Source organism: Heterocephalus glaber, unplaced genomic scaffold (assembly GCF_053883595.1).
Source record: "Heterocephalus glaber isolate CG9 unplaced genomic scaffold, H.glaber_assembly_v1.0 deba00000674, whole genome shotgun sequence".
NCBI classification, from domain to species: domain Eukaryota; kingdom Metazoa; phylum Chordata; class Mammalia; order Rodentia; family Bathyergidae; genus Heterocephalus; species Heterocephalus glaber.
The window spans coordinates 17,468-42,834 of NW_028258154.1; the positions used below are offsets into that span (position 1 = coordinate 17,468).

General features: G+C 39.1%; 1 protein-coding gene across 35 annotated transcripts in view; it reads left to right on the forward strand.

The window, feature by feature from the left end:
* The window catches only part of LOC147829317 (adhesion G protein-coupled receptor V1-like), a 66,501-nt gene that overhangs the window by 15,583 nt on the left and 25,551 nt on the right, over nucleotides 1–25,367 (forward strand). For 5 of the 35 annotated variants that reach the window (XM_087206379.1, XM_087206385.1, XM_087206388.1 and 2 more), the window contains 6 exons: nucleotides 7,803–8,026; nucleotides 10,912–10,944; nucleotides 12,600–12,726; nucleotides 15,265–15,500; nucleotides 21,309–21,443; nucleotides 25,031–25,234. In XM_087206379.1, coding sequence (XP_087062505.1) covers nucleotides 7,803–8,026; nucleotides 10,912–10,944; nucleotides 12,600–12,726; nucleotides 15,265–15,414 — 534 coding nt within the window. In that variant the 3' untranslated portion in view covers nucleotides 15,415–15,500; nucleotides 21,309–21,443; nucleotides 25,031–25,234. Of the gene's footprint in view, nucleotides 1–7,802; nucleotides 8,027–10,911; nucleotides 10,945–12,599; nucleotides 12,727–12,812; nucleotides 14,687–14,770; nucleotides 15,501–15,822; nucleotides 21,444–25,030; nucleotides 25,235–25,367 lie in introns of those variants that run through there. The other 30 variants (XM_087206391.1, XM_087206381.1, XM_087206395.1 and 27 more) reach the window with 28 other exon arrangements.

Below are 25,367 nucleotides of genomic sequence, written 5' to 3' on the forward strand. Positions count from 1 at the left end.
ACATTTTTGCATACACATACAAGCATAGTCACATACAGAGCAGCCCCACACACCTGTTTCAACTTTTTTATTTTTTTGTATTAAATTCTTTTATTGGTACATTGTAGGTATCCAACACAATTACATTTCTCATTGGGAATTGTACCTTTATATAATGCATCTTGGTTCTTATTTTTTCCCCATTCCTAGCCCTCCCTTCACGCCCTCCACCCTTCCCTATTTACAAAGACTTTATTTCCATTTTTTCCATTTCTCATCATTTTTTCCTTTCCCTTCTTTCCTTTCCCCTGTGTCTCCCACTACCCCTACCCCTTTGGACCTTTTCTTCCTATTTTACATTATCGATTATTCATTCTAATAATTGGTACATTTTAGGTATACAATATAATGACATTCATCATTGGAAATTTGCACCTTTACATAGTCTCTCTTGGTTCTTGTTTTTCACCTTTGCCCAGCCCTCCCTTCAACCCCTCCAGCCCCTCCCTATTTACAAAGATTTTGTTCCTATTTTTCCATTTTCTCATATTAATCCCATTCCCTTCTATCCTTTCCCCTAGCCCTCCCACTTCCTTCCCCTTTGCCCCTTCTCTTCCTATTTCACATGACCTATTATACATTTAAGTCCTTATTTACACTTTCAGTTTCTCACACCAGAGAAACTATTCGGTATTTACACATCTGTGTCCTATTTATTTCACTTAAGTGTATTGCCTCAATGTGCATCCACTTAGCTATAAATGTCTCTAATTTCTCATTTTTTATGGCTGAGTAGTACTCCATTTTATTAAAAAACCACATTTTATCCAGTCTCCAGTTGATGGGTATTTGGGCTGTTTCCAAGTTTTAGTTATTACAAACTGCGCTGCTATGAACATGGGTGCACATATATCACTGTGGTATGATTCTTTTAATTCTTTGGGGAAGATCCCCAGCAGTGGAATAGCGGGGTCAAATGGGATTTCCGGTCCTAGTTCTTTGAGGTATCTCCATACTGACTTCCACAGTGCTTGCACCAGTCTACACTCCCACCAGCAGTGGAGCAGGGTTCCTCTTTCCCCACAGCCCCACCAGCATTTGTTATTGGTTGATTTCATGATAGCAGCCATTCTTTCTGGAGTGAAGTGGAATCTCAGCATTGTTTTCATTTGCATCTCTGGAATGACCAGTGACGTTGAACATTTTTTCATGTATTTATTTGCTATTTCTACTTCTTTGTGTGAGAAATGTCTGTTCATTTCAGATGCCCATTTTTGGATTGGGTCATTAAATTTGGGAGGTCTGATCTTTTTGAGTTCTTTATAGATTCGAGATAGTAGATTTGCCTGAGGAAGAGCAGGTGAAGATTTTTTCCCACATTGTGGGTTGTCTCTTCACACTGCTGGTGGTTTCTCTTGCTGTGCAGAAGCTTTTTAATAAAAAGAGATCCCATTTGTTGATTGTTTGTGCTAGTTCACAGGCAACTGAGGTTTTGTTCATAAAATCTTTTCCTAAACCGATGTCTTCAAGGGTTCTACCTAACCTCTGTTCCAACTGGTTCAGAGTTTCTATTTCAATATTCAGATCTTTAATCCATTTTGATTTTAGCTTAGTGCATGGTGAGAGATACAGGTCTAGTTTTAATCTTTGGCAAGTTGAAACCCAATTTTTCCAGCACCATTTATTAAAGAGGCTATCTTTCCTCCAGTGAGAGTGTTTGGCTCCTTTGTCGAAGATGAGATGGCTGAGTGTGTCAGGCGTTGTTTCTGCATCTTCTAATCTGTTCCACTGGTCCTCACGCCTGTTTCTTTGCCAGTACCATGCTGTTTTTATCACAGTAGCCTTGTACTATAGTTGCAGGTTGGGGATTGTGATTACCCCCTGCCATGTCTCTGTTACCTAGAATTGGGTTTGCTATTCTGGGTCTCTTCTTACTCCAAATGAATTTTTGGATTGTTTTCTCGAGCTCTATGAAGTATGCTGCTGGGATCTCAATTGGAATTGCATTAAATCTATAGAGCAGTTTTGGAAGTATGGCCATTTTCACTATATTACTCCTTCCTACCCAGGAGCAGGGGATGTCTGTCCATTTTCTGATATCATCTTCAATCTCTCTTTTCAGAGTGCCATAGTTTTCAGAGAAGAGGTCTTTGATTTCTTTTGTTAGGATGATTCCTAGGTATTTCAGTTTTATGGATGCTATTGTGAAAGGAATTATTTGCGCTATTTCTCTCTCAGTGAGTCTGTCATTGGTGTAGAGGAAAGCTATTGATTTTTGTGTGTTGACCTTGTAACCAGCTACTTGACTGAATTTGGTTATTAAGTCTAGAAGACTTTTGGTGGAGTTCTTGGGGTCTTCTATATAGAGTATCATGTCATCTGCAAATAATGACAATTTGACTTCTTCATTTCCTATCTTTATTCCTTTTATTTCTTTCTCTTGCGTAATTGCGGTGGCTAATGTTTCCAGAACTATATTGAACAAGAGTGGTGATAGTGGACATCCTTGTCTTGTTCCTGATTTTAGTGTGAAAGTTTTCAGTTTTTGACCATTTAGTATGATATTGGCTGTTGGTTTTTCATAGATGGCTTCTATCAGTTTGAGGTAGATACCATCTATTCCAATTTTTTGTAGGGTTTTTATCATAAATGCATGTTGGATTTTGTCAAATGCTTTTTCTGCATCTATGGAGATAATCATATGGTTTTTGACCTTGGCTCTATTGATATAGTGCATTACATTAATTGAAGAGTTTTAACAGTAGTGGCAGCAGTTCCTCTCTAAATGTCTTGTAGAATTCAGCAGTGAAGCCATCAGGGCCTGGGCTTTTCTTAGGTGATGTTTTTAATTACATTTTCAATTTCATTGGTTGATATTGGGTTGTTCAGAATTTTTAGGTCTTCTTCATTCAACTTTGGTAATTCCTATGTATCTAGGAATCTGTCCATTTCTTCTGTGTTGTCCATCTTATTGGCATATAGGTTCTGGAAGTAGGTATTGATGATCATCTGGATTTCTGCTGGGTCTGTTGTAGTTTCACCCTTTTCATTCCTAATTGCATGGATTTGGGCCTTTTCTTTCCTTTTTCTGACAAGGTTGACTAAAGGTTTATCAATTTTGTTGATTCTTTCAAAGAACCAACTCTTGGCTTCATTGATTTTTTGTATCATTCTCTTAGTCTCCATTGCATTGATTTCTCCTCTGATCTTTATAATTTCTTCCCTTGTATGAGCTTTGGGGTTGTTCTGCTCTTCTTTTTCTAGAAGCTTGAGGTTCAGCATCAGGTTGTTTAATTGGGCTCGTTCTGTTTTCCTAACATGTGTATTCACTGCTATGAATTTCCCTCGTAAGACTGCTTTCATTGTGTCCCATAGATTCCAATATGTTGTATTGTCATTTCATTTAATTGAAGGAACTGTCTGATTTCTTCTTTAATTTCCTCTGTGACCCATTGGTTATTCAGAAGTGTGTTGTTCAATTTCCACATGCTTATGAAATTTTTTGAGTTTCTTTTGCTATGGATCTCCAATTTTATCGCACTGTGGTCTGATAATATACAGGAGATAACTTCAATTCCTTTGCACTTACTTAAACATGTTCTATGTGTGAGTATGTGGTCTATTTTGGAGAATGACCCTCATGCAGCTGAGAAGAATGTGTATTCTGATTTTGTGGGGTGGAAGACTCTGTAAACATCTGTTAAGTTCATTTGTTCAAGAATTCAATTGAGTTCTAGTATTTCAGTACTTATTTTTAATCTAGTTGATCTATCTATTTGTGACAGTGGGGTGTTGAGGTCCCCCACTACAATTGTGTTAGTGCATATATGGCTTTTCATGTCCATTAGTATTTGTTTTATATAGTTGGGTGCACAAGTGTTTGGTGCATAGATATTTATGATCGTCATCTGTTCCTCTTGGATTTTTCCATTTACAAGGATGTAGTGTCCTTCTTCATCTCTCTTAATTAGTGTTGGTTTGAAATCTACTTGATCTGCCAAGAGGATAGCTACTCCTGCTTTTTTTCAGGTTCCTGTCACATGGAGTATTGTTTTCCACCCTTTAACTTTCAGTCTATGAGTTTCCTTTTGAATGAAGTGTGTTTCTTATATGTAGCATATTGTTGGATTTTGCTTCTTGACCCATTCTGCCAGTCTACTTCTTTTGATTGGTGAATTGAGACCATTAATGTTGATGGTTACAACTGAAACGTATTGACTTGTCATTGCCATGACTTTTTCTTTTTGTTGGGTTCTCCCCCTTTCCATTTAATTTCTTGTCATGCCAGATGGGTTCATTCTGCTTTGCTTCCTGGGGTTGTGATCCTCAACGTCTGTTCCTAGGCTATTGTGTAAAATTCTTTGGAGTGCTGGTTTGGTATTCACGAAGTTCCTAAGGTGCTCTTTGTCATGAAAGTATCTTATTTCTCCATCCATTTTGAAAGATAGTTTTGCAGGGTACATCAATCTGGGTTGGAGGCTGTTTTCTTTTAGGGCTTGGAATATGTCACTCCAAGCTCTTCTTGCCTTGATGGTTTGTGTTGAGAAGTCTGCTGTGATTCTGATGGGCTTTCTTTGTATGTGATTTGTTTCTTTTCTCTGACTGCTTGGAGAACTTTGTTCTTCTGTTGTGTTTCTGGAATCTTAACAATTATATGCCTATGTGTAGATTTTTTTTGATCAAGGCTATTTGGAGTCCTATATGCCTCCCTTATCTGTATGTCAAGCTCTTTTCCCCTGCTTGGGAAGTTTTCTGCCATTATTTCTGTGAAGAGATTTTTTATGTCATCTGCACTCTCTCCTGTTTCTTCATTGAGCCCAAGCAGTCTTATATTATTCTTTTTTGTATCATCTAGCAGCTGCTGGATTGATTTCTCATGTTCCCTCATAATTTTGAAGCAATTTTTCTTTTCCTGGTCACTAATTGCAATCTTATCTTCTATATCTGAAATTCTGTCCTCACACTGGCTCATTCTGCTGTGTAGACTTTCAATGGAGTTTTTCATGTCCTGGAAATCTATTTGCATCTGTTTTATGGATTCCATTTGTTTCTTATGTTGGGATTCCATCATATTCCTGAGCTCCTCTCTAGATTTATTAATCATGTCTTGCACTAGGGGCACAATTTCTCCTGTTATCTGAGAAATTATTTCTGATTTCATTTTTTCCAGATCCCCTTTTGTTGCCAGTTCAGTGGGTCCAGGTGGTTGAGTATCAGAGTGTTCCATCTCATTTCCCTTTGGAGTTGCTGTAGGTGATCTGGAAGTCTGGTTTTGAGACTTATTTGTTTTCTCATTTCGACTGGGGCGCAGGGGGCTGTTAGCACCTGCACGGATTACCTCCTCTGAGCTGGGAGAGGTGGGACAGGGGCCAGGCTCAGCGGTAGGGATGGTGACCCAAAAGCCCTTTCCTGTGGGCTGGGAGCAGCCGGAGGGTTGGTGGCAGGGAAACCCCTTCCTCTGGACCAGGAGCAGTGGAATGGTGGCTCAGAAGCCCCTCCCTCTGGGCTGGGAGCAGTGGGAGGGATGGTGGCCCGGAAGCCCCTTCCTCTGGGCCAGGAGCAGCGAGACAGAAGGTGGCCCAAAAGCCCTTTCCTCTGGGCTGGGAGTAGCGGGAGGGACAGTGACCGGGAAGCCCCTTCCTCTGGACCAGGAGCAGTGGGACAACGGCTCAGAAGCCCCTACCTCTGGACCGGGAACAGTGGGACTCAGTACCTTGGTCTGGTGGTCTGGTGTCCTCTGTGCCTTGGTAATGTGGAATCAGGTGGCTGCCTGTCTGCAGTGGGGTGATCCGGTGTCTTCCGCGGGACTCAGGACCTCGGTAGTTCGTGCGCAGACCTGCCTGTCTGTAGTGGGGTGATTCGGCGTGTGTTCTGCTTGACTGGTTACCTCGGCAGGGTGTGGGCAGACCTGCCTATCTGCAGCGGGCTGATTCGGCGTCTTCCGCGGGACTCAGGACCTCGGTAGGGCATGCGCAGACCTGCCTGTCTGCAGTGGGGTGATTCGGCGTGTGTTCCGCATGACTGGGGACCTCGGCAGGGTGTGGGCAGACCTGCCTGTCTGCACCGGGGTGATTCGGCATCTTCCTTGTGACTCAGGACCTTGGTAGGGCGTGCACAGACCTGCCTGTCTGCAGCGGGCTCTGTTTCAACTTTTTCCCAAGCTTCCACCTATCAAGGGACAGCTGTGTCCTTCTGCCTTACTAATCCATGGGCCACAATCTGTCTGAGACCCTCTCTAAGCCCCGCACACTTAGATTTGATTTAAATTGGGTTGCAACTTAGACTAGGAATAAGGAGAGTTTGTCATCAAAGCCTCACATCTGAATATGCAGTTTCCTTTGTTTGTATATTAGATTCTGTAAATGGGCAGAAAAAACCCATTTTTGGCCCCGGGATTTAGCTCAGTGGCATGTGTCTGCCTGGCAGCTCAAGGTCCTGAGTTCGATCCCTGGTACCACAAAACAAAAAAGAAAAAACCCATTTTTCAAAATAGTTGTGATTTTCCATATTTCTTAAACTGTTTTCTTCAAAAACTAAAAAGCATTTGTTTGTTCTTTTTTATTTTCATTAATGTTTATTGGTACATTTTAGGTATAAAATACAGTTGCATTCCTCGTTGGGATCTTGTATCTTTACATGGTGTGTCTTAGTTCTTATTTTTAGCATTTGTTTGTTCTTAAAAGTGTGGGTTGGTTGTTTTTAATCTTATAAATCTATGCATTTACCCTTTCAGCCTTTTCCTTTGAGAAAAGTTAACTTTTAGGAAAAGTTTGGGGCTCCTTAGATCTGTATTCTTCCTCTCTTAGGAAATAGCATTAAAACTAGGAGTTTCCCTTTTTTCTCCTTGACTATATGCATTCCCCAGGTGGGGTAGGGTCAGCCCCGTGTTAGTCTTCTTGTCTCCCCTGAGAATCTTACTTGGCTCACTGGTCTCAGTTTCTGACCATGAGTAGCAGAATGGTCAGGGTTGAACATATTTGTGCGTGTCCCAAGATGAAGTGTGTCAAAAGGCGAAGAAAAAGAATGACGGCTCTTTTAGGAGCATAAAATAGCATATCTAACATTATTTGTTTCATTGAAAAGACTTCATTGCGATCGATAGTGAGCCTTTTAAATTGTATATATTTAAAGTGTAGTACATTTGAACAAAACTGCCAAGTTGGATTTAAGAATTAGCAGCCATTTATGTAGCTCATACTGCGAAGAGACAGTATTCTAGAAGCTTTATTTAAACTATCTCTTGACCTCATACTAAGCTTGCAAACTTGGGAATCATTAGCTTCAGTACGCACCAGAAAATCAAAATCATATTAAATATCTTGCCCAGGGTAACCAGGAGCCATGCTACAATATCTGATTTTATTTTTGCTGTGTATATAGTATTGATTAGAAATGTTTTCTTATTTTACCGCCTGTCACTTTAGGATGCATTTCATATAACATAATTTTCTAGTTTTAATTATAAAAGTTAGTTTTTCAGTTTACATTTTGATATTATTGCTTTCTTTTCCAGAGAATCTCTGATGGAAAATTATTCTTTAAGCAGGGTTGCTGTTTTTCATGATTCCGTGGCTTTCCAAGTCTCACACGTTTTTGTGTGGGAGTGACCTTATAAATAAATTTGATCAGCAAAACTAAAAAACGTATCTTAAATTGTCTTCATGGTTAGAGAGGGTCTCTTCAATTGTCTTTTTGGTGTTATTTAATAGTTTACGTCTCTGGAGTCCACATATCCACCTGATGATACTGGATGCATGGAATGCATTGAGCATATATTTTAGCAGAAATTGTTCTGTGTGTTTGTTTTGCTTTGTTTTTATAAGGTATACATTTCTCTGCATCAGGATGGAACTGATGGCCAGGCTACTGTCTACTGGAGTTTGAAGCCCTCAGGCTTTAACTCACAAGCAGTCACCAAGGATGATATCAGTCCCTTTAACGGCTCTGTTGTATTTTTATCTGGTCAAAGTGACACAACAATCAACATTACTGTCAAAGGCGATGGCATACCAGAAATGAATGAAACTGTAACACCTTCTCTAGACAGGTAATAATCCACCTAGGTACTGTTTAGTAGCCTTTACATGTTTGAGTTCTCTTAAATAATTTTCTTTTTGTTCTAATTGTTTTCTCTATATGAAATTAAAAAACTCAAATAGTGTTATGCTGGCTTTTGTTATTTATTGATGGCTTCTGGTTAGTCTATGAATGTTATATCTTTCAGTAAACTTTTACCTTGCTATTTGTCATGAAGGAGCATTAGAGAATTTATGGGGAGTATTAGATATATTTGAAGCATGGTCAGTACACTTCAATATTTCAAAAAGGCAGGAAAACATCCAAAATGGTTTCATTTTTGACAGAGGAGAGGATCAGAGCTTTCTTGGATAAAAAGAAAGCATTAATCTTCATTATTTTTGCTTTGAATTTAAAGACTAAGGCCTATTTTTTAGACAGCTAAAAATTACATAAATTTGAAGGGTACTTTTCAGTTATACAAGAAGTTACTTAGAATTTATTGGAGACAATGTACTTTATGTTACTATCACAATCTCTGAAGAGAGTTTTTCCCCAATAATTTAGAAAATCATTTTTTAAAACAAAAAACTACTGTGTTTAATTGACGTTAATGATTTTTAAAAATCAAAACCAAACTCATCTTGTGCGGACCTCATTGTATTGATACTGATACAGATTAGAGGAGGTTACTGTGAGGTGAAGATGTTGCAGACTTCGTATTTAGAAAGAGTAAAATTCACAGGTAAATGAGCTGTTTTGTACTATATTCTTCCAGTATTAAGTGATTAAAAATTACTTTATATAATTGTTGGACCTTTCTATATCCTATTACCAGTCTTTATTAGGTTTTATTTCTATGAAGGTGTTTTGTCTGAACACATTTTAAAACCCTGATGAGTAGTTGTTCTTTTATTTTTATGTGAAGAAAAATATAGATTGCACAGAACAAATCTATTGGATGACCACGATTTATTTTGTTCTCAGAACCACATTATGTTTACTTTCTCCTTTCCATGAAAAGTAAAACAAAAACAAAACAACAGAAAAACCAAAAAATGAAAACCAAATATCATGCACACACAGTTCAAATGACATGGGCCTAGTATACTTTTTATATCTTTTTTTGGTACCAGGCATCGAACTTGGGACCTTGCGCTTGTGAGGCAGGTGGCAGAACCACTGAGCTAAATCCCTGGCCTAAATTTTCTTTGTACCTTTTTTTTTTTTTTGCCTAGTATACTTTTTAGATGTCATCTTAAGAAAAGGTATTTTATATGAGGAAAAAATCAGTGAAATGTAAAGTAAACTGAAAATTATTTTTTTATGTATGTCATTTTTGCCTTACATTAGGTGTGAATACCTACTAAGTCAGTGAACAATCTTGAAGAAAATTACAGAAAAATTGAGTGATTATAAACCAAAAGCAATACATAAAAACTTTGGTCCTTCAGCCAAGAGTTTTTGCTCTCAATTGAATGTTTAATTATTTAAATCATGCTTTTGCAAATTCATAGTGACTTTTCATATTTTTTCAAGTAGTCATTTTTAATCACATCATGTAAACATTTGAAATGAAAATGAAAATGATTTAAAAGTTCTATTTTCTTTTCCTTCCTCCCTTCCTCCCTTCTTTCCTTCCTTCCTTCCTCCTTCTTTCTTTTTTCTCTCCTTTTTTGCTTTTACTCTTTTCTCTTTCTCTCCTATGGAGTTAAAAATGGTATGCAAGGAGTACAAATTCTAAGGTAGAAAATTTTAGAAATTATTGATTCTTTTTAAATAGAAGAAATTGATTAAAATATATTGAAGTGTCTTAATTCTATTTGTAACTATTGCATGAAGAAGAATAAAGAAATTATGCTTCAGTGTTCAAAGATTTACTTAAATGAATGTGAGAATAATGTCTGATTTGGAAGTGCCTATTATATCAAAACTTTTTAATTTTTGCAAAATTTTAACAAAAGTGAAGCAATGAGTGGTTGTGTGATTACAATGAAGCAATACAATGTTGCAACAAAAATAATAACACTATTGCAATACAGTTCATAATCTTCTTTTAATGTCAAGTGAAATTCTTTATACACCAACTAAGTACTGTATAGCCAAAAGTTGCCTTCCTACTAAACAATTTATGGTACTTCTAATACTATACCACTTGAAAAGATTCTGTTTAATTTTTTCCAAATCAGAAACAATTTCATTATACCAGATTATTTTAGAGAAATGTAATTAATTAAATGTAATTGGTATATAAGCCATTATTTCTAAATGGTATATCTGACTGTAAAAATTAAGCTCATAATCTTTACATTTTGACATGGGGTTCCAAAGGCTTATTTGAAAATGAAATAAATTGGATATTTGAAAACATACTTAGATTTCCTGATAAAGTTTTAATTAAAAGTTGTATTTTATAACTTCTTGGATGCATTCATGTGTAAACAATGAAAGGCACAGATTTCTGTGCTTACAGAGATTTGATTTTACTAACTCGGGACAACTGGCTCTGGATCTGAGGATGGAATTTCTTAAAACCTAATCAAAGCCACTAAGTGATTATAAGCAGGGCTGAATGAAATCTGCTCAGCTGCTGTGGTCTGAGAGCCTGTAAGGTGCTTGGCAGGCAGTGCTCGGAGGAGGCCAGGAAAGGAATGCTGTGAATGGGTCTTGGCACTCTGGCTGCCATAGGGCCATCTTCCCTAAGTGGGGACGGTGAGCAGTTGTCAATAGCAAAGAGCCCCGTGCCCAGTTTCCATAACATGAAGATTACTGGCTCTCGGGAAAGAAAGAAAGAAAGGCTTTCTGTAGCTTTATTTTTACCCTGCCACTCTACATTTCTAGCAGTATTCGTGAGATTTTGGCAAATGGTGCTTTCACCTCCTTTGCCCCCTCCCACAATTCTTTCTGTATTGACAGGGTAGAGACTGAAAGATTTGTCATGCATTTTGGGTAAGTGCACAAAGTAATGGCTTGTTTTTGGTGATTTGACATTTTTTTTGCTAGTGATTGTTTTTGGACAGACTGCTGTTCTGCATGATCACGTCTTGAGAAATTTTTCTTGTCCACTTGCCTGTGCATGCCTGTGTGTAGCTTTATTTTCTAATGCTAACAGGGACTTTTATGAAGTTTTTAGGTTATTTGGTCCTAAGAGTTGTAAAATATGAATACATTTAAAATGCTTGATAAAATGTTTGAGAATTAGTTATCAAATATTTTGAGGAATTTAAAACTGTAAATCTCCGTATAGCTTACACATAACCTAGAGCACAATCATTGTGCTTTATTGTGGAATCTTTTATGTATAACAAAGAATTAGCAATGAATAACTTAAACTCTTCTATTGCTTTTATGAATGTAGCTAAGCAATTTTGCTTTTATCAGAGTGTTAAATATATAGAACTTTGCAGAATTTGCATTTTATATATCGGTAGCATATTTCAAGAAAGTTTTAAAATAAATTCATTTGTTTAATGCTCATATTTTACATTTTGATCCAGCTTTCATGTCTACATAAGCTAAATGTGGACAGGAAATTTTAATTAGGATAGTGATATATGTGAAATATAGGCAGATTTGCTTTGAAAATTGTATGACAGAATTAGCAATATAAATAATTGTCCTTTTATTTGAATTATCTCTTCTGTCGTCACTGGCATGCTAGGGTTGGTTGTCAGATTTCCAAAAGCTAAGGAATTATGTTATTTATTATGTAGGAACTGAGCTGACTGTTCTCCATGTTCCTACATTTTAATTGTGACTTTGAGGTCTGATCATGAATAGTTTGTGGTTCAATAGGAAGTCACATTTGGAAAGATTTAGACCTGGTTGCAGGATTGAAAATTCTTAAGAGCTTGCTGGCCTTTACACCCTCAGAACCACATAGTTTCTTTGATCATTCCAATTCTACACTGAGGATGAAAGCCAGAACTTTAAAAAAAATTAGTATGTTCTTTTGAGATACATTTATAAATTGTTATAGCATGTTATGCGTCACAAACCCATTTTATTTCTTTCTTCCATGTATGTCTTACATTAAAGGAAAAAATGTATGAGGTTAAAAATTGAGGCATAAGAAGGGATCTGAAAGCCACAAAATATACTTCAAAACCTACTTATGATTGTGTTTATTTTTTATTGTGGCTTGCTTTAGTTTGTATAGTTATTTTACCTAATGTGTATATAACCTCAGTCAGTCAATATAATCTTATGTAATGAGATTTTAAAAGAAATTCCAATGTATATAAAAGTAAAAGTTTGGTTTTAAAATATTTTCTAAATACATATTACAGATTAAATATTTCTAAAACTGGAATAAAATCTGTAAATTTTGATATGCTATAAATATCTACAGCTTTTGGGTATTATATTGGTTTACATATGCAGTGTTTATTTCATTCAAATGAAAAAAGATTTAATGAAGCCAAAATTAGTTTTTCCACAAGGTTATGAGTAAAACTGTGTGTCTTAAGTGATTCACTTTAAAGTTTAATTTCTAATCACCTTTCTTTTAATTACTTGAAAGGCTTGTGAATTGCCTTAGGTGCCTGCAGATTTCAGAAGTAAGACTACTGCTAACAAGTGCCTTTCTGCCCTCTGACTTCCAGGGCTAATGTAGAAAATGAGGTGCTGAAATCTGGGTATACTAGCTGTGACCTAATTATTTTGGAAAATGATGATCCTGGGGGAGTTTTTGAATTTTCTCCTGCTTCCAGAGGACCCTATGTTATACATGTAAGTATTAAACTTCATTCTGTGTTCACCACTTCAGAGGAATGATGTAGAAGGACTTGCACTTTTGTGATTTTTTTTTTTTTAAGGAAGGAGAATCTGTAGAGCTCCACATTATTTGATCCCAGGGAGCTCTTGTAAAGCAGTTTCTGTACTACCAAGTAGAGCCAAGAGATAGCAGTGAATTCTATGGAAACATGGGGGTCCTGGAATTCAAACCCGGGGAAAGGGAAATAGTGATCACGTTGCTCTCAAGACTGGATGGCATTCCTGAGGTACTGGATTGCATTTTTCCTTTGTGTTTTATGGAAGGTTGGTAGTATCTGGTATATCATGAAATAAATATTTTGAACATTGGCAAGAAGACATAAGAAGGGACAAGTACCCATGTTTGGAAAATTAGATAGATGCTCTAATCAGAAAGGTGTATTTTTATCCTCCAGAAAGAAATAACTAAACCCACCAAACAGTGAGACTGTGTGTGATCAGTTAAGTTTTATTTATGATCAGCCTTATGTGATCTTTATTGACTAAATTTTTAATGGTGTGGCTTTGCACTAAGTTTGCCAGTGGATTTAAGTTTTAATCAGGTACCGTATGGTACCATTATGTTTACACACCAATGCACAGCTGACTGTAGATTGTCAGCAACATGACCCTAACTTCTTGCCATTTTAGAAAAGTGTCAATGTTCATCTTTTTCCTTTTTGGATAATGTACTCTTATCCCGATATATTTTAATTGATAGGGGAATGTTAAAAATATTTCTAGGAATAATATCAGCTCTTTTGCCTTTTTAGGCATTGTGTGTTTCTGAAAAACTGAGCATATTCCTATTGTCAAATACCTGCATATTTTACTTGTGAAAATGTCTTTGCATTTTCTCATCTGGCCTGTTCATCTTAGCTGGATGAGTACTACTGGGTGGTCCTCAGCAGCCATGGTGAAAGGGAAAGTGAGTTGGGAAGTGCCACAGTTGTTAACATAACGATTCTAAAAAACGACGACCCTCACGGAGTTACAGAGTTTGTTTCTGACGGTCTCAGTGTGATGATAAATGAAAGCAAAGGAGACGATGTCTACAGTGGTAATTTATTGTTTCTTATGTTTTATTTCCATCTACTGAATAGGAAATGAATCATGTTTTTAATTCATTTCTTCAGCAGTTAGTTCTTTTCATTTGCCCATCGTGCTTTAGCAATTACAAGTAGTATAGAAATTGGTCTTTTTAAAAATCATACTTAGGATTGCTGTTTCTGTTTCTTACAAAGTGTTGGAAGGACACTGATGATTTCAGTTAATCATATGTAATATAGTTCGAACACCCAGGGATGAATCAAGTCCAATAAGTTGGAAAAACATGCAAAGTAAGTGCCACTGCTAGTAAACTATTTCAGTGGCAGAAAATGAGAAATATTTTACTTTTAAAGCAGTTCATGGTGAGAAAATCACTCTGGGTGGGCAAGTGAAGCTTCCTGTAAAGGCCTTCAGCATTTAGGGTCCTCTATAGGACCTCATTGTAATTGCACCAAACTGACCACTCTTCTGTCCCTGTGCCACATGACTCTTAAATTCCACATGGTGATGGAAAAGATTAAGTCTATTTTTTTATTAATCATTTAACTGCTGAAGGATGACTAGGCTAGTATATTTTTATATGAACCTTGGAGAATGTGCTGAACAAATAATTGGCTTTTATTGAAAAGAGGTGTCATTTTTATTTTGAGTAATTTCTTTACTTGTTTTAAAGTTTGGTATATGTGTTCATATTTATTATAATTTATGTTTGTACTCCATAGCTGTTTATGGTGTAATAAGAAATCGAGGCAACTTTGGTGACGTTAGCATATCATGGGTGATTAGTCCTGACTTTACACAAGATGTATTTCCTGTGCAAGGGACTATTTTCTTTGGCGATCAGGAATTTTCAAAAAGTATCACCATATACTCCCTTCCAGATGAGGTAAATGTTGTACTTGTCACTCTCCATTTTTCTTATTTTAGTTGCTTAGTGTTTTTTTTTGTTTTGTTTTTTGTTTGGTACCAGGGATCGAACTCAGGTCCTTGTGCCCACGCAGCAGGTGGTGAAACCACTGAGCTAAATCCCTGGCCTATTGCTTATTATTTTTAATTAAGTAATTAAATACATGGTAATAGACTCTGTGATGAAGAACTCAGACATGACAGTGTCTCACTACAAGGTGAAAGGACAATGTTTTTTGGGCTCCCTGAGCGTGTGTTTCACTGTTAGAACTGACAGTGGTCAGTGACACACTCGTGTGTCAAATATCAGGGACTCAGAGTTGGGGGAGAGGTGTAGCCTTTGCTTGTACTTAAGCCCTTTGAAGAAAGGCCGTTTACCGTGCTCAGAGTCAGGACTCTGGGCTGTGGGGATCACAATCCCAGGTGGGGTTTCATCTCCTGACAGTAGAGAGAAACAAGTTGGAAACTGGAGAATACGCCTTTCTCAAGGAGGCAGCACTTAGATCAGCCTTGAAGGCCTGTTCCTCAAAAGACACAGTTCGGGCACTTTGGTTTTAGGATGGGAAGAGGACTATTTCATGTGGATGGTGTGAAAGAGAAACTGTGCACAGGGCCTCATGTAGGCTCAGTGGTGGGCGCCTCCGCCTGCGCAGCTCGCGGAGCGGGGGCCGGTCTCCTGCTTGCCTGTCGCGCCTCCACGTCGGATAACCAGCGCTGGAACTCTTCGGGCTCCGAGGAGGACCGGGAGACGGAGCCCGGGCCGCCTGTGGAGCACTGCAGCGGCCCTGAGCAAGGTGAGCCTCCGCGGGCCCGCGGACCGTCCGGAAGGTGCCGGGGTGCGGGGCTGACGGCGCCGCTGGAGCGCCTAGGTCAGGGTGGGCTGGGGAAGCGGGGAACTACTCGCCCTACTCGCCTTCCCTGCGGCTTGTGAGCCGCTGAGGACCGGGGAAGTGGGATCCAGTTCAGGAGATGCGCTGCACACCGCCACTCGAGTCCCAGCTGTCCCGGGCGTGGGAATCTGCGTTGGGCTAAGGCGGCATCCCAAGTAGTACTGGGCCGCCGGGAGGGGTGGGGTGGTGGTCCTGGTGGCGGTTCAAATCTGACCTTTCTAACTAGGTGAGTCTGGAGGTGCTTCTCGGAAAAGGTTCGGGGGACTCTGCTGCCGAGGCTGTATAGACAAGCCAGTTGACTCGGTTTGGACCCGCAATCTGAGGCGGTAGTCATTTTCGGTGTAGTGTGAGGTATCCGTGTGGAGCGCTTGTGTACTTTCCCCGTCACTCCTTACCCTGTTTCAGAAAAGAACTGTTTAATTGACACGTGGTGCCTTGGGTATAAAACTATTAATAGTAATTTGGAGCTTGTCAGATTGGAGACCAACCTTTAGTCCAGGAAGAAGAGTAGTATTTAATAAAATGTCTTTTTGTAGTAAGGGGCACAGAATAAGGCAAAAACATTCTATTTTTTTTTTCTGTGTTTTTAAAAACTCCTTTCCAAAATCTTAGCAAAGTAAATAGTCATGTACAGAACTGAAATTGAGTGATCTCTTGATAATGCTTTTTTAAAAAGTTTTTGCTATGAGTAGACTCATAGCGTTTTCTACTTCTCTCCCTTCCTGTGAAACTTTCAGAAATAGCTGGAGCCAGCTGTTAACTTGGAGAGGGGGAGCTGAGGCCAGTCCCTCAACAAGCTGGTCATCAGATACCAGGTCATGTGCAACCACTGGCTATTAAGAAATCACTCTGCTTCCATCTTTGAGTCATTTGGACATCATTTGTGGGATTGTTTCATATTAGGCTTTTATGTATGAGAAGCGGTGTAGGAAAGGCATGAGTATGTCAAACTCAAGGCTTTTCGTTATATAGCTGACAAATTGTGTTGTGTGTTGATAGAATCTCCCCAGGGTTTCTTTCGATTAAATGTATCTTACAATTTAGAACTCTGCATTGACCATACCGTGTAATAGATAAACATTTTCAGATGGGGAAGTGTGAAGTGTGTTGTTTTCAATGATTTATTGAGAGTTTCATCCCTTTTCTCATTAGATGAGAAGCAGATTGTCATATTAGTATCATTGTAATATTGTTTTATAAAACATGCTGTACTTTTGACCTGTTATCACTTTTTTGAAGGTGCCGAGGAGGGGTGTAACTGGTGAATAAAGGTCTCCTGCTCTGAGTACAGTATTAACTGTATGCAGAGTAGAATAGTAGATATACCAGAGATTAAAAAATGGGAAGACTATCTCCTTGGTATTTAAGTGTGTACAAATGCAGTATTTGACCACTATCAAGGGTAATAGGTTCAATTTTGACTGTTGCTCTGTATGTAGAATCAACATGAATAAAGCTTTTGGTATTATTCTTTTTTTTTTTTTTTTTTTGGTACTGGGGATCGAACTCTGGACTTTGCACCTGTGAGGCAGGTGGTGGAACCACTGAGCTAAATCCAGCCCTTTGGTATTATTCTGAATGCCTGTGAAGGACATTTCCCTGAAATTCAAAAATTTATGGTTATATCTGTTTTTTGGAAGATTTTAGTTAAGGGTGTTTTGTTTTTTGAAGGTGCTGGGTATCAAACCTAGGGTCTGTCGAATGCTAGCTGAGTGTTCTACAACTGAGCTACATAGCCCTAGCTGTAGGAAGCGTACTTTATATTAAATGAACACACTGGGGACGGTACCTGTTTTTAAGTTTAAAGAACACGTTACATATTTCAAGTTCTTTACTTGATCATTTACTTATCTATAGTGCTTGACACAACAAAGGTTTCATTTTTCATCATGGTCAAATGTTGTGTATATTGTAGATATGGGGAAGCAGTTGGGCTCCTCACAGTTATGAACCATGTGAGGAATACAGTACCTGATACTGAAACAACAGTTACAACTCAGCTTCTGTTCTTTTCCTTCTATGGAGTAATGTCAATAAGTCCCAATACTAATTTCTTCTCCCCTAGGATAGAATGGATCTGAAACAGGAGAGTGTTTGAATTTGTATTAAAAATATGCCAGTCCAAAGTTTTTTTCTTCTATATAATAATCTGAAATACTTATGAAAGTTTCCCAGAATAGTGGATAGATTGTGATTTTAGGTGCTCATCACACATGTGAAGGTGAAACATTGTTGGGAAAAGACTTACACCTTAGTAGGACTTGAAAGCAGCTTAGCCTGGTAAAATAAAGTTTATCTCAATCTCCCCCATGGTTTTCTGAATCCTCGCCCCTACCTGTTGCCTAAAATTCTGTGAGTCCCTGTCAGTGCTGCCCTTTTCATAGAGCTTTTTCTTTGCTGGTCATTGAAGACAGCCTTCCCTTGATTTCCCATAGTGTTTTTTTTTTCAATTTGCTTCTGACTCTCGTTCTAAGTATATCTTTTTTTGTTCTTAAATTTGTGCTTGCTGGACTGTAGGCTACAGGGGTTTGGATTCTCTTGTCATGTCTAGAATATTGCCTTGTCTGAATTGTTAAATGGGGAAGTAAGGGAATGAACCTGAGAGCGAAGGTGGAAACTTGCCTTCCAGGTACAATAATAGCAGCTCAGGGCTGGGGGTTTAGCTCAGTGGCACCGCACCTCCCTTGCAGGTGCAAGGTCCCGAATTCAATCCCTGGTTAAAAAAAAAACCCCAAATAGCAGCTTGAATTTACTGAGTAGAGTCCTGGAGCTTCTATAATTTGTGGATTTCTCTATACTGAAATAATACACATCATAGGTACGTAATTGCTTGGGACCCTCTGGTCCTTTGGGAAGGGGTCTAACAAGAGACATTGACAGTTTCATTAGCTAGGCATGCAAATACTGTGTGCTAGACACTAAATTTATTGTTTAATCTTAATGGTAGTGATGAGAAGCAAGGAAGGGTAAATATATGGAGAGTCTTAAATACCAATCCATCCACTGTTAAAGTAGGCAGTGGGAAGCTGCCCATGTAAATTGAGGAGCTGGAGTCACAATAAAATTAATATGTAGGTACATGTGTGGGCAATACGCCTTTTGTGTAAATAAGTTTATGTAACTTATGAAGAAGCAGAAGATACTAGACAAAGTTATTAGGCCTCAGGAATCAAGAAACTTGATAATTTTATTGAATAATTGAATATGTGGAAGACAAGGCTAATGTAAGGATTGAATTTTTTCCCTTTTTTAAATTAGTACATGTTTGCTGCAGGTAATAGTTACATTTCTTGGGGGGAGTTGGTACCTGTAGATGACACATCTCAGTCCCTCATCTCCCTACTTCCTTGTAGGGAACCAGGGCAAGGGGACATTACTAGAACCTCTGCAGTAAGTCCTAGTCTCCTGCGAGCCAAGGCAGCACGAGGGGAATTAATTACAGGAAAGGTAGAAACCTGAAACTTTGAGAAGAAGCTGAGCTTTGGGTCTGATCAGTGCTGCTCTGGGCGGCAAAGAGGAAAGCCCCCAGCTTACCTCAGTACATCAGGAGAAACAAATGTAACAAAAGACTTGCGGAGAGTTCAGCACATCCTGCCTAAACAAGATGTAACAGTCCAAGAACAATGAGGAACGGAGTAGATGTTTGTTCCTCCCAGGATGTTTTCAGCTCCCAGGATGTTTCTTGTCCTGGAGAATCACAGCCTCATGGGATCATTGAGGTCTCAGTTGTGACCAGAGGCCAAAATGGAGTTAAGTCTCAGAATTCCATAGGTGGGCTGTAGGCAAGAGAACTAGGCTAACCAAATGATTTTACCCTGAAATTATGTAGCGTGGCTCCCAACGCTTCTACTGTCTTTTATTTTCTCTTTACAGTATTTGTATTTTGAGCTTCTCATAGAAGAGGAACCATGTAATATTTAACCTTCTGTGTTTGATTTATTTCACTTAACATTATGGTTTCAAGGTGCCTCCGTTTTCCTACAAGTTTATCCGTCCTTATGGCTGAGTAGTACCCCATTATATATAAATACCATACTTTATATATTCATCTTTTGACAGACATTTAGGCTGCTTCCAAGATTCAACTATTATGTATTGTGCTACTATAAATATGGCTATGCGTGCATATCTTAAGGGTTTAATGTGAAGGAAAAATTAATAGAATTCGGTGATGAGCTACAAGGAATGAGAAGGGACAGATTATGTTCTGTGACTAAGCATTTTCATTATTTTATTCAGCCATTCAAACAATAAGTAGAGAAACACAAGCTCCAAGAAATTCACTCCTCAAAGCTCTTTTCACAAGAAGTAGTGAAGTAGTTGAGTCTATTTAATCTTGTATCTGCTATTCTGTTCAGGTAATGTACTGTAAGCCTACACGAGGTTTGAGTCTGCCTGACTACAGAATTGTGTACAGCCAAGAAAATAGGAACAGAGGGAAGAACACCTTGCAGAAGAAGGAGAGTTCAGTTTTGTTTGTAACAGTCATTTACTTGAAGTTGGTATCTAAATGGTGGTAAGTTGAAAGCAGTTACAAATAAGGAATAGTGACTAGGGAGCCCCTAGAGATTGTTAGTATAGGTGAGTTCTTACAGAGGGTTGTAAAAATGGGCTTTAAAGATTTAAAAGTTGAACCTATCTCAAACATGCTCAATTAGGGAATAGGAAAAGAAAGATTTCTCCACAGGTGAAGAACCTGAGCCAGTTCGTTACATGGAAACAATCAATTTTGAAGTAGTTTTTGGAACTAGTAGATATTTTTTGGAATTGTTTATACTTAAAACCCCAGAGCATAAAGAAAAACAAGCAAAATTAAGTTTTCTCATAGAAGTTCCATTTTTTTCTTTGCCATTTTATTGATGGTGATTTCTGTGCATCAGTGTTTGAGTGACATAGAAATCACCTTTAGGTACAGAATAAGAATATACCAAGGAGAATATACCAAGTATTTTTTCAAAAACCAATTTATTAGAAAATAAACCAGGGCCAGGGATTTATCTCTTTGGTGCCATGATTGCCTGCCAAGTGCAAGGTCCTAAGTTTGATTTCTGGTTACCCCCCCACCCCAGATACCAATTAATTAGAAAATATATCCTTAGAGAAACTTGGAAAATGAACTGAGCATTTTAAATACATAGTATTGAGTTCTATAGGGGAAGAATTAAAGTTGATGTGGACTGAAGATCTCATCTAGTATTTTTACTTTGATGTCGTTATGACTGTCATCAGTTTTCATACGAGGTTAACTTACAATAAAAGGAGAATTTTGGCAGTTCTTGGCCCCACACTTCTGTTGATTTAGAAGCCTTGGCACAGTACCTGGTGTGAGAGAGAGACTATAACTGGACTTACTTTTCTGTTGACTGAGGTCATTGTGACAGGGCCGAGAACCATTTCTAAATGTCATGAAGGTTGAGGAGGGGGAGGATAAAAGCATGCAAAGAACAAAGCAGAACCTTGCATCAGAATCTTGCTTTGGCTTGATTCTTCAGATGTTAGAGATAAGAAAGTGTTGTATTTTATTTCCTGCCTATTTAAACTATTGTAAAAATGACTAAAAATCATATAGTCTCAAAAATCTCAACTTTTCATGTTACCATTTTATTGCTTATGCTCATAACTAAATTAGAACTCATGTTTTGGTTTTAAAAGTTTGGATTTCTGACTTTGATATTTTTTTTTCCTCCTGTGCCTTCCCTTTTCCACCCCCAGTGGGCAAACTACATTCATGGGTGGCAGGATCGTTGGGTAGTTTTGAAGAATAATACTCTGAGTTACTACAGATCTGAAGATGAGACAGAGTATGGCTGAAGGGGATCCATCCGCATTAGCAAGGCTGTGATCATGGTGAGTTCCTATTTCTCTTCAACAAGGATTCATTGAGCATCACCTATAGTCAGGAACCATATACATCTGTGAACAAAATGAACATCCATGCTTTGGTGGAGCATGTTTTCTAATACTTTTTTTTTTCTTTTTGGTACTGGGGATCAAACTCAGGACCTTGCGCTTGAGAGGCAGGCCCCGGGACTGCTGAGCTAAATCCCCGGCCCTCTTACACTTTTTCATCAGTTATTTTGGCGTGCTTATCACTATGTAGTGTTGTTTTGTATAGGTATGTAATATTTCATATCCAGTGAAATTGGGACATTTACTTCATAAATTATGGAAAGAGTTAAATCAGGAAAATCATATAAAATTTACATCTTATTTTCAGCTTAAAATATATGAATATATATTCATTTGCCAGGTTTTTCATGTTGAGCAAATGTCATCTTTTGTGATGCTGAGAATTGTTACTGTGTTAACTGTATCCGTAATTATGTCCAATCTAGTTTCCAGTTTTGCTTCCCCTAAAGTGGAGTGAGAGTTGAAAGGTACTTTTGAAAAACTGATTCTGGGCTCTTTCTGTGATGTTCCCTAACATCTTGCAATTGTGTCACCTTTATCTAATGTAACATTTTTTTTTTTTTTTTTGGTACCGGGGATCAAAATCGGGTCCTTGTGCTTGCCGCTTGGGCAGCAGGCAGCGAAACCACTGAGCTAAATCCCCGGCCCTAGTGTAACACCTTTGAAAGGAATAACTCACTTTTGAGTCATTCTACTTAGTTTACATTCAACTCTGGACTGCAGTCCATAGACTTAATGTAATTCATTTGTGTAAGAATAAAAAGTGGACTGGCCTAAACAGGTTTGGGAATAACAACTGACTTGTTTAGCATGTAATTCAGTTATACTGGGATCAGGAGTGTTTGATTATGGCTGGATGGAGCAGCTTATGCCTGTAATTCCAGCCTTTTGGGAGGCTGAGGCAGGAAGATTCCAGGTTCAGACCCAGCCTGAATAACTGAATGACTTGGCATGACCTTATCTCAAAATAAACAATTTTTAAAAGATTTGGAATGTAGCTCAGTGCTGAGGTGCTGGGTTCAGTTCCCAGCACTGAAAAAATTAAAAGTTCTTAATTGTAACAAAAATAGTTAGTTGAGAGTGGCTAGAATGCCGTATCCACATTTATATTTAGTAAAGGGCTAAAACTATATTGGCTACGGTAGGACAGGTAAATGGAGATAGCTCAGTTAAGGGAGCTATTGTAGTTAATGTCTAACGTTGGGTATGCTAAAATAAGAGTATACATTTTATTCCCCCATTCAAAGAGAAATCACATTTTCTAATAGAATTTATTTTACTTTCCTTATAAAAGTAAAAGGTATACTTTGGATTTGTTACTGTTTGTATCTCATTTATGTCATGCATTTAAGGAAAATCTTACAGAATTTTTCCATCATTTTTTATACATTTGATATATTCAAGTTTGAAAAGAGAAGCTTAGTTAGATATCAAGTTGGAAAAGCAGGAATTGTTTGGAAGCATTAAGCTACTATTCTTCATTCTAGGGACAATTTTAAATAAATATTTTGAACTTTAAAGCTCAATATTTACTTTGATGTGTGGTAGATTATAGTGTTTTTCCAGTCTACTATTTTCAAAGTTTTTCTCTTGGGGCAAGGATTTAGCTCGGTGGTTCTGCTGCCTGCTTTGCAAGTGCAAGGTCCCAAGTTCGATCCCCGGTACCAAAAAACAAAACAAAACCAAAACAAAACAAACAAAAACAACAACGTTTTTCTCTTTTAAGATAAATCATTATTCATATCGGGATAGAATAGTGGATGGAAATATAGTTCATGATCTTGAAGTGTCTTTCCACGGGTTCTTCCCTGCTCCCCTTCTTTTGCATATGTCAGGTACATATTAATTGTAGTAATTGACTCGTTGAAAACAATGTTGATGATTGATGTCAAAAGGGGAGAGAAGTAAATATTATCTTTATCGTCTTCTAAGTAGTAGTATCCCTAGAGTACCATGGTCGTCTCCGTGGATTTAAATATAGTTATCCTATCTTGAAATATTGGCTGTAGTAGTAGTTCATGTCTTATTTGAAGAAAAGTGTTTTTTTGGTACCGGATGTCGAACTCGGGACCTTGCGCTTGCGAGGCAGGTGCCGGAACCACTGAGCTAAATTGCCAGCCCGAAGAAAAGTTTCAATAAACATTTTCATTGCATCTGAGGGGTAGAGAGCACTGTGTCACTTCATTGTAGATTTTGTGTGTGTGTGTGTGATAGTTACATTTGTACGCAGAACTTTCAGTTTGTTATATAGTTATAAGGAATGGGTAGAAAAGTGGGACTGTTTGAATACTTTGGAAGGAAAGATGTGTAAGTGACTAATGGGAATATATTAAAAACATTTATTTCTAGTAAGAAAAGAAAATCAGCCCGATTGTTTGGGTCACCTGCAGTTCAATTTGATGAAATTGAACTGACAAGGGACTTGGGAGACAGCGTTGAGGAGCTCAGGCCAGAGAGGGGGCGTGTGCCAGGGAAGGAGGAGGTGGGAACTTGCGCGTGGGAGGGGGTGCACTCTGCCATTGGGGTCCCCTCCCCCCTAACGGTGGCCCATAACAGTGGCCATGAGCAGGCAGGCAAGGTGTGAGGCTGCGCCCGGAAGTGACCCACAGCCTCCAAACAGGGTCTGGGAGGACATGGTAAAGGGCAGGAGTAAGAAGTGCAGAGAGGCGGAGTCGGGAGCCGCTCTTGACCTCCGCGCCTGGGTAGCCCGAGCTAGAGAAGCAGCCGCGCGCGCGTGGACGAGGCCTCCGGGAACCTGGCCGGCCTCCCGGGGGGGGGCTCCCGCCCGGCGTCCTGGCGGGGGCCCCCCGAGAAGGCGCGCACCCTGCAGCAGCCTGGGACCCACCGGGGTGCCATGCTGGGCCTCTCAAGGGGGCGGGACGGCGCCAGGCCTGCAGGGGGCACTGCAGCCTGGACAGACATGGGGTGGACTGGACCCAGTGAGCAGACGGGAGCGCGCGGGGCCTGCAGGGGTTGCAGCCTGGACGGAGATGGGGCAGATGGGGACCCACGCTGAAGGGGCTTAGGCTGTGTCCAGGATCCGGGGCTCAGCGCTCAGCCCTGTGCCTGCAAAAGTTACCTTAGTGCTAACAGCCAGCTTCAGACTTTGTAAAAATGACTGGCTGCCTCTCGTGGACTGACGTTAGGTTGCCCTGCATTTAGAACAGACAGTATGCTCCTGGGGATTGATACCGGTTTACTTCCATCTTGCTGGAGAGTTTTAATATCTAAAATTGTAGGCTTTTAAAAATGTAAGCACTGGAAGGTTTTTCCTTCTCCATTTATAGCCCTTGTTTTCTGTAGCTTGACAGAAAACTGAAATGCTGTTGTCTTAGTGACACCAACGGTGAGTGAAGCCCTTGTTCAGGCGGCTCCTGATAGGAACGGGGATGTGGTTGGATGTCTCTCCGTGCAAGTTATTGCCACTACTTTCCACCCTTTGTTGTCTGGTTGGGGGATGTGGTGTAAGACCCTGTCTGAAACGTGGTATGGAGATTTTAACAGCTGTGTTAAAATGACCACAGACACATCCGCAGCCAGAATCATCAGGACTTGGAAACCGTTTCCCCAAATCCAAGCTCCAACCCGCTGGGGTCTGTCCCCCAGAAGACACCTGATGAGAGTTGCAGTGATGACTGACCGTGGCAGTGTTTCTGGAGCTCAGAAGAGGGAAATCGTACTTCAGGTTGGAAATGGGAAAGGAGATCGGCAAAGACTTTGAGGAAAAGGTAGGATTAGAACTGTAACAAATAGCGCTAAGCTTTGGATGTGTGCGGCCTGTGCTGGAAATATTGGGGGCTGGCGGAACTTCAGGGTGGTGGTCACCAGGGTCCCTCAGCAAGAGAACAGTCTGGCTGGAAA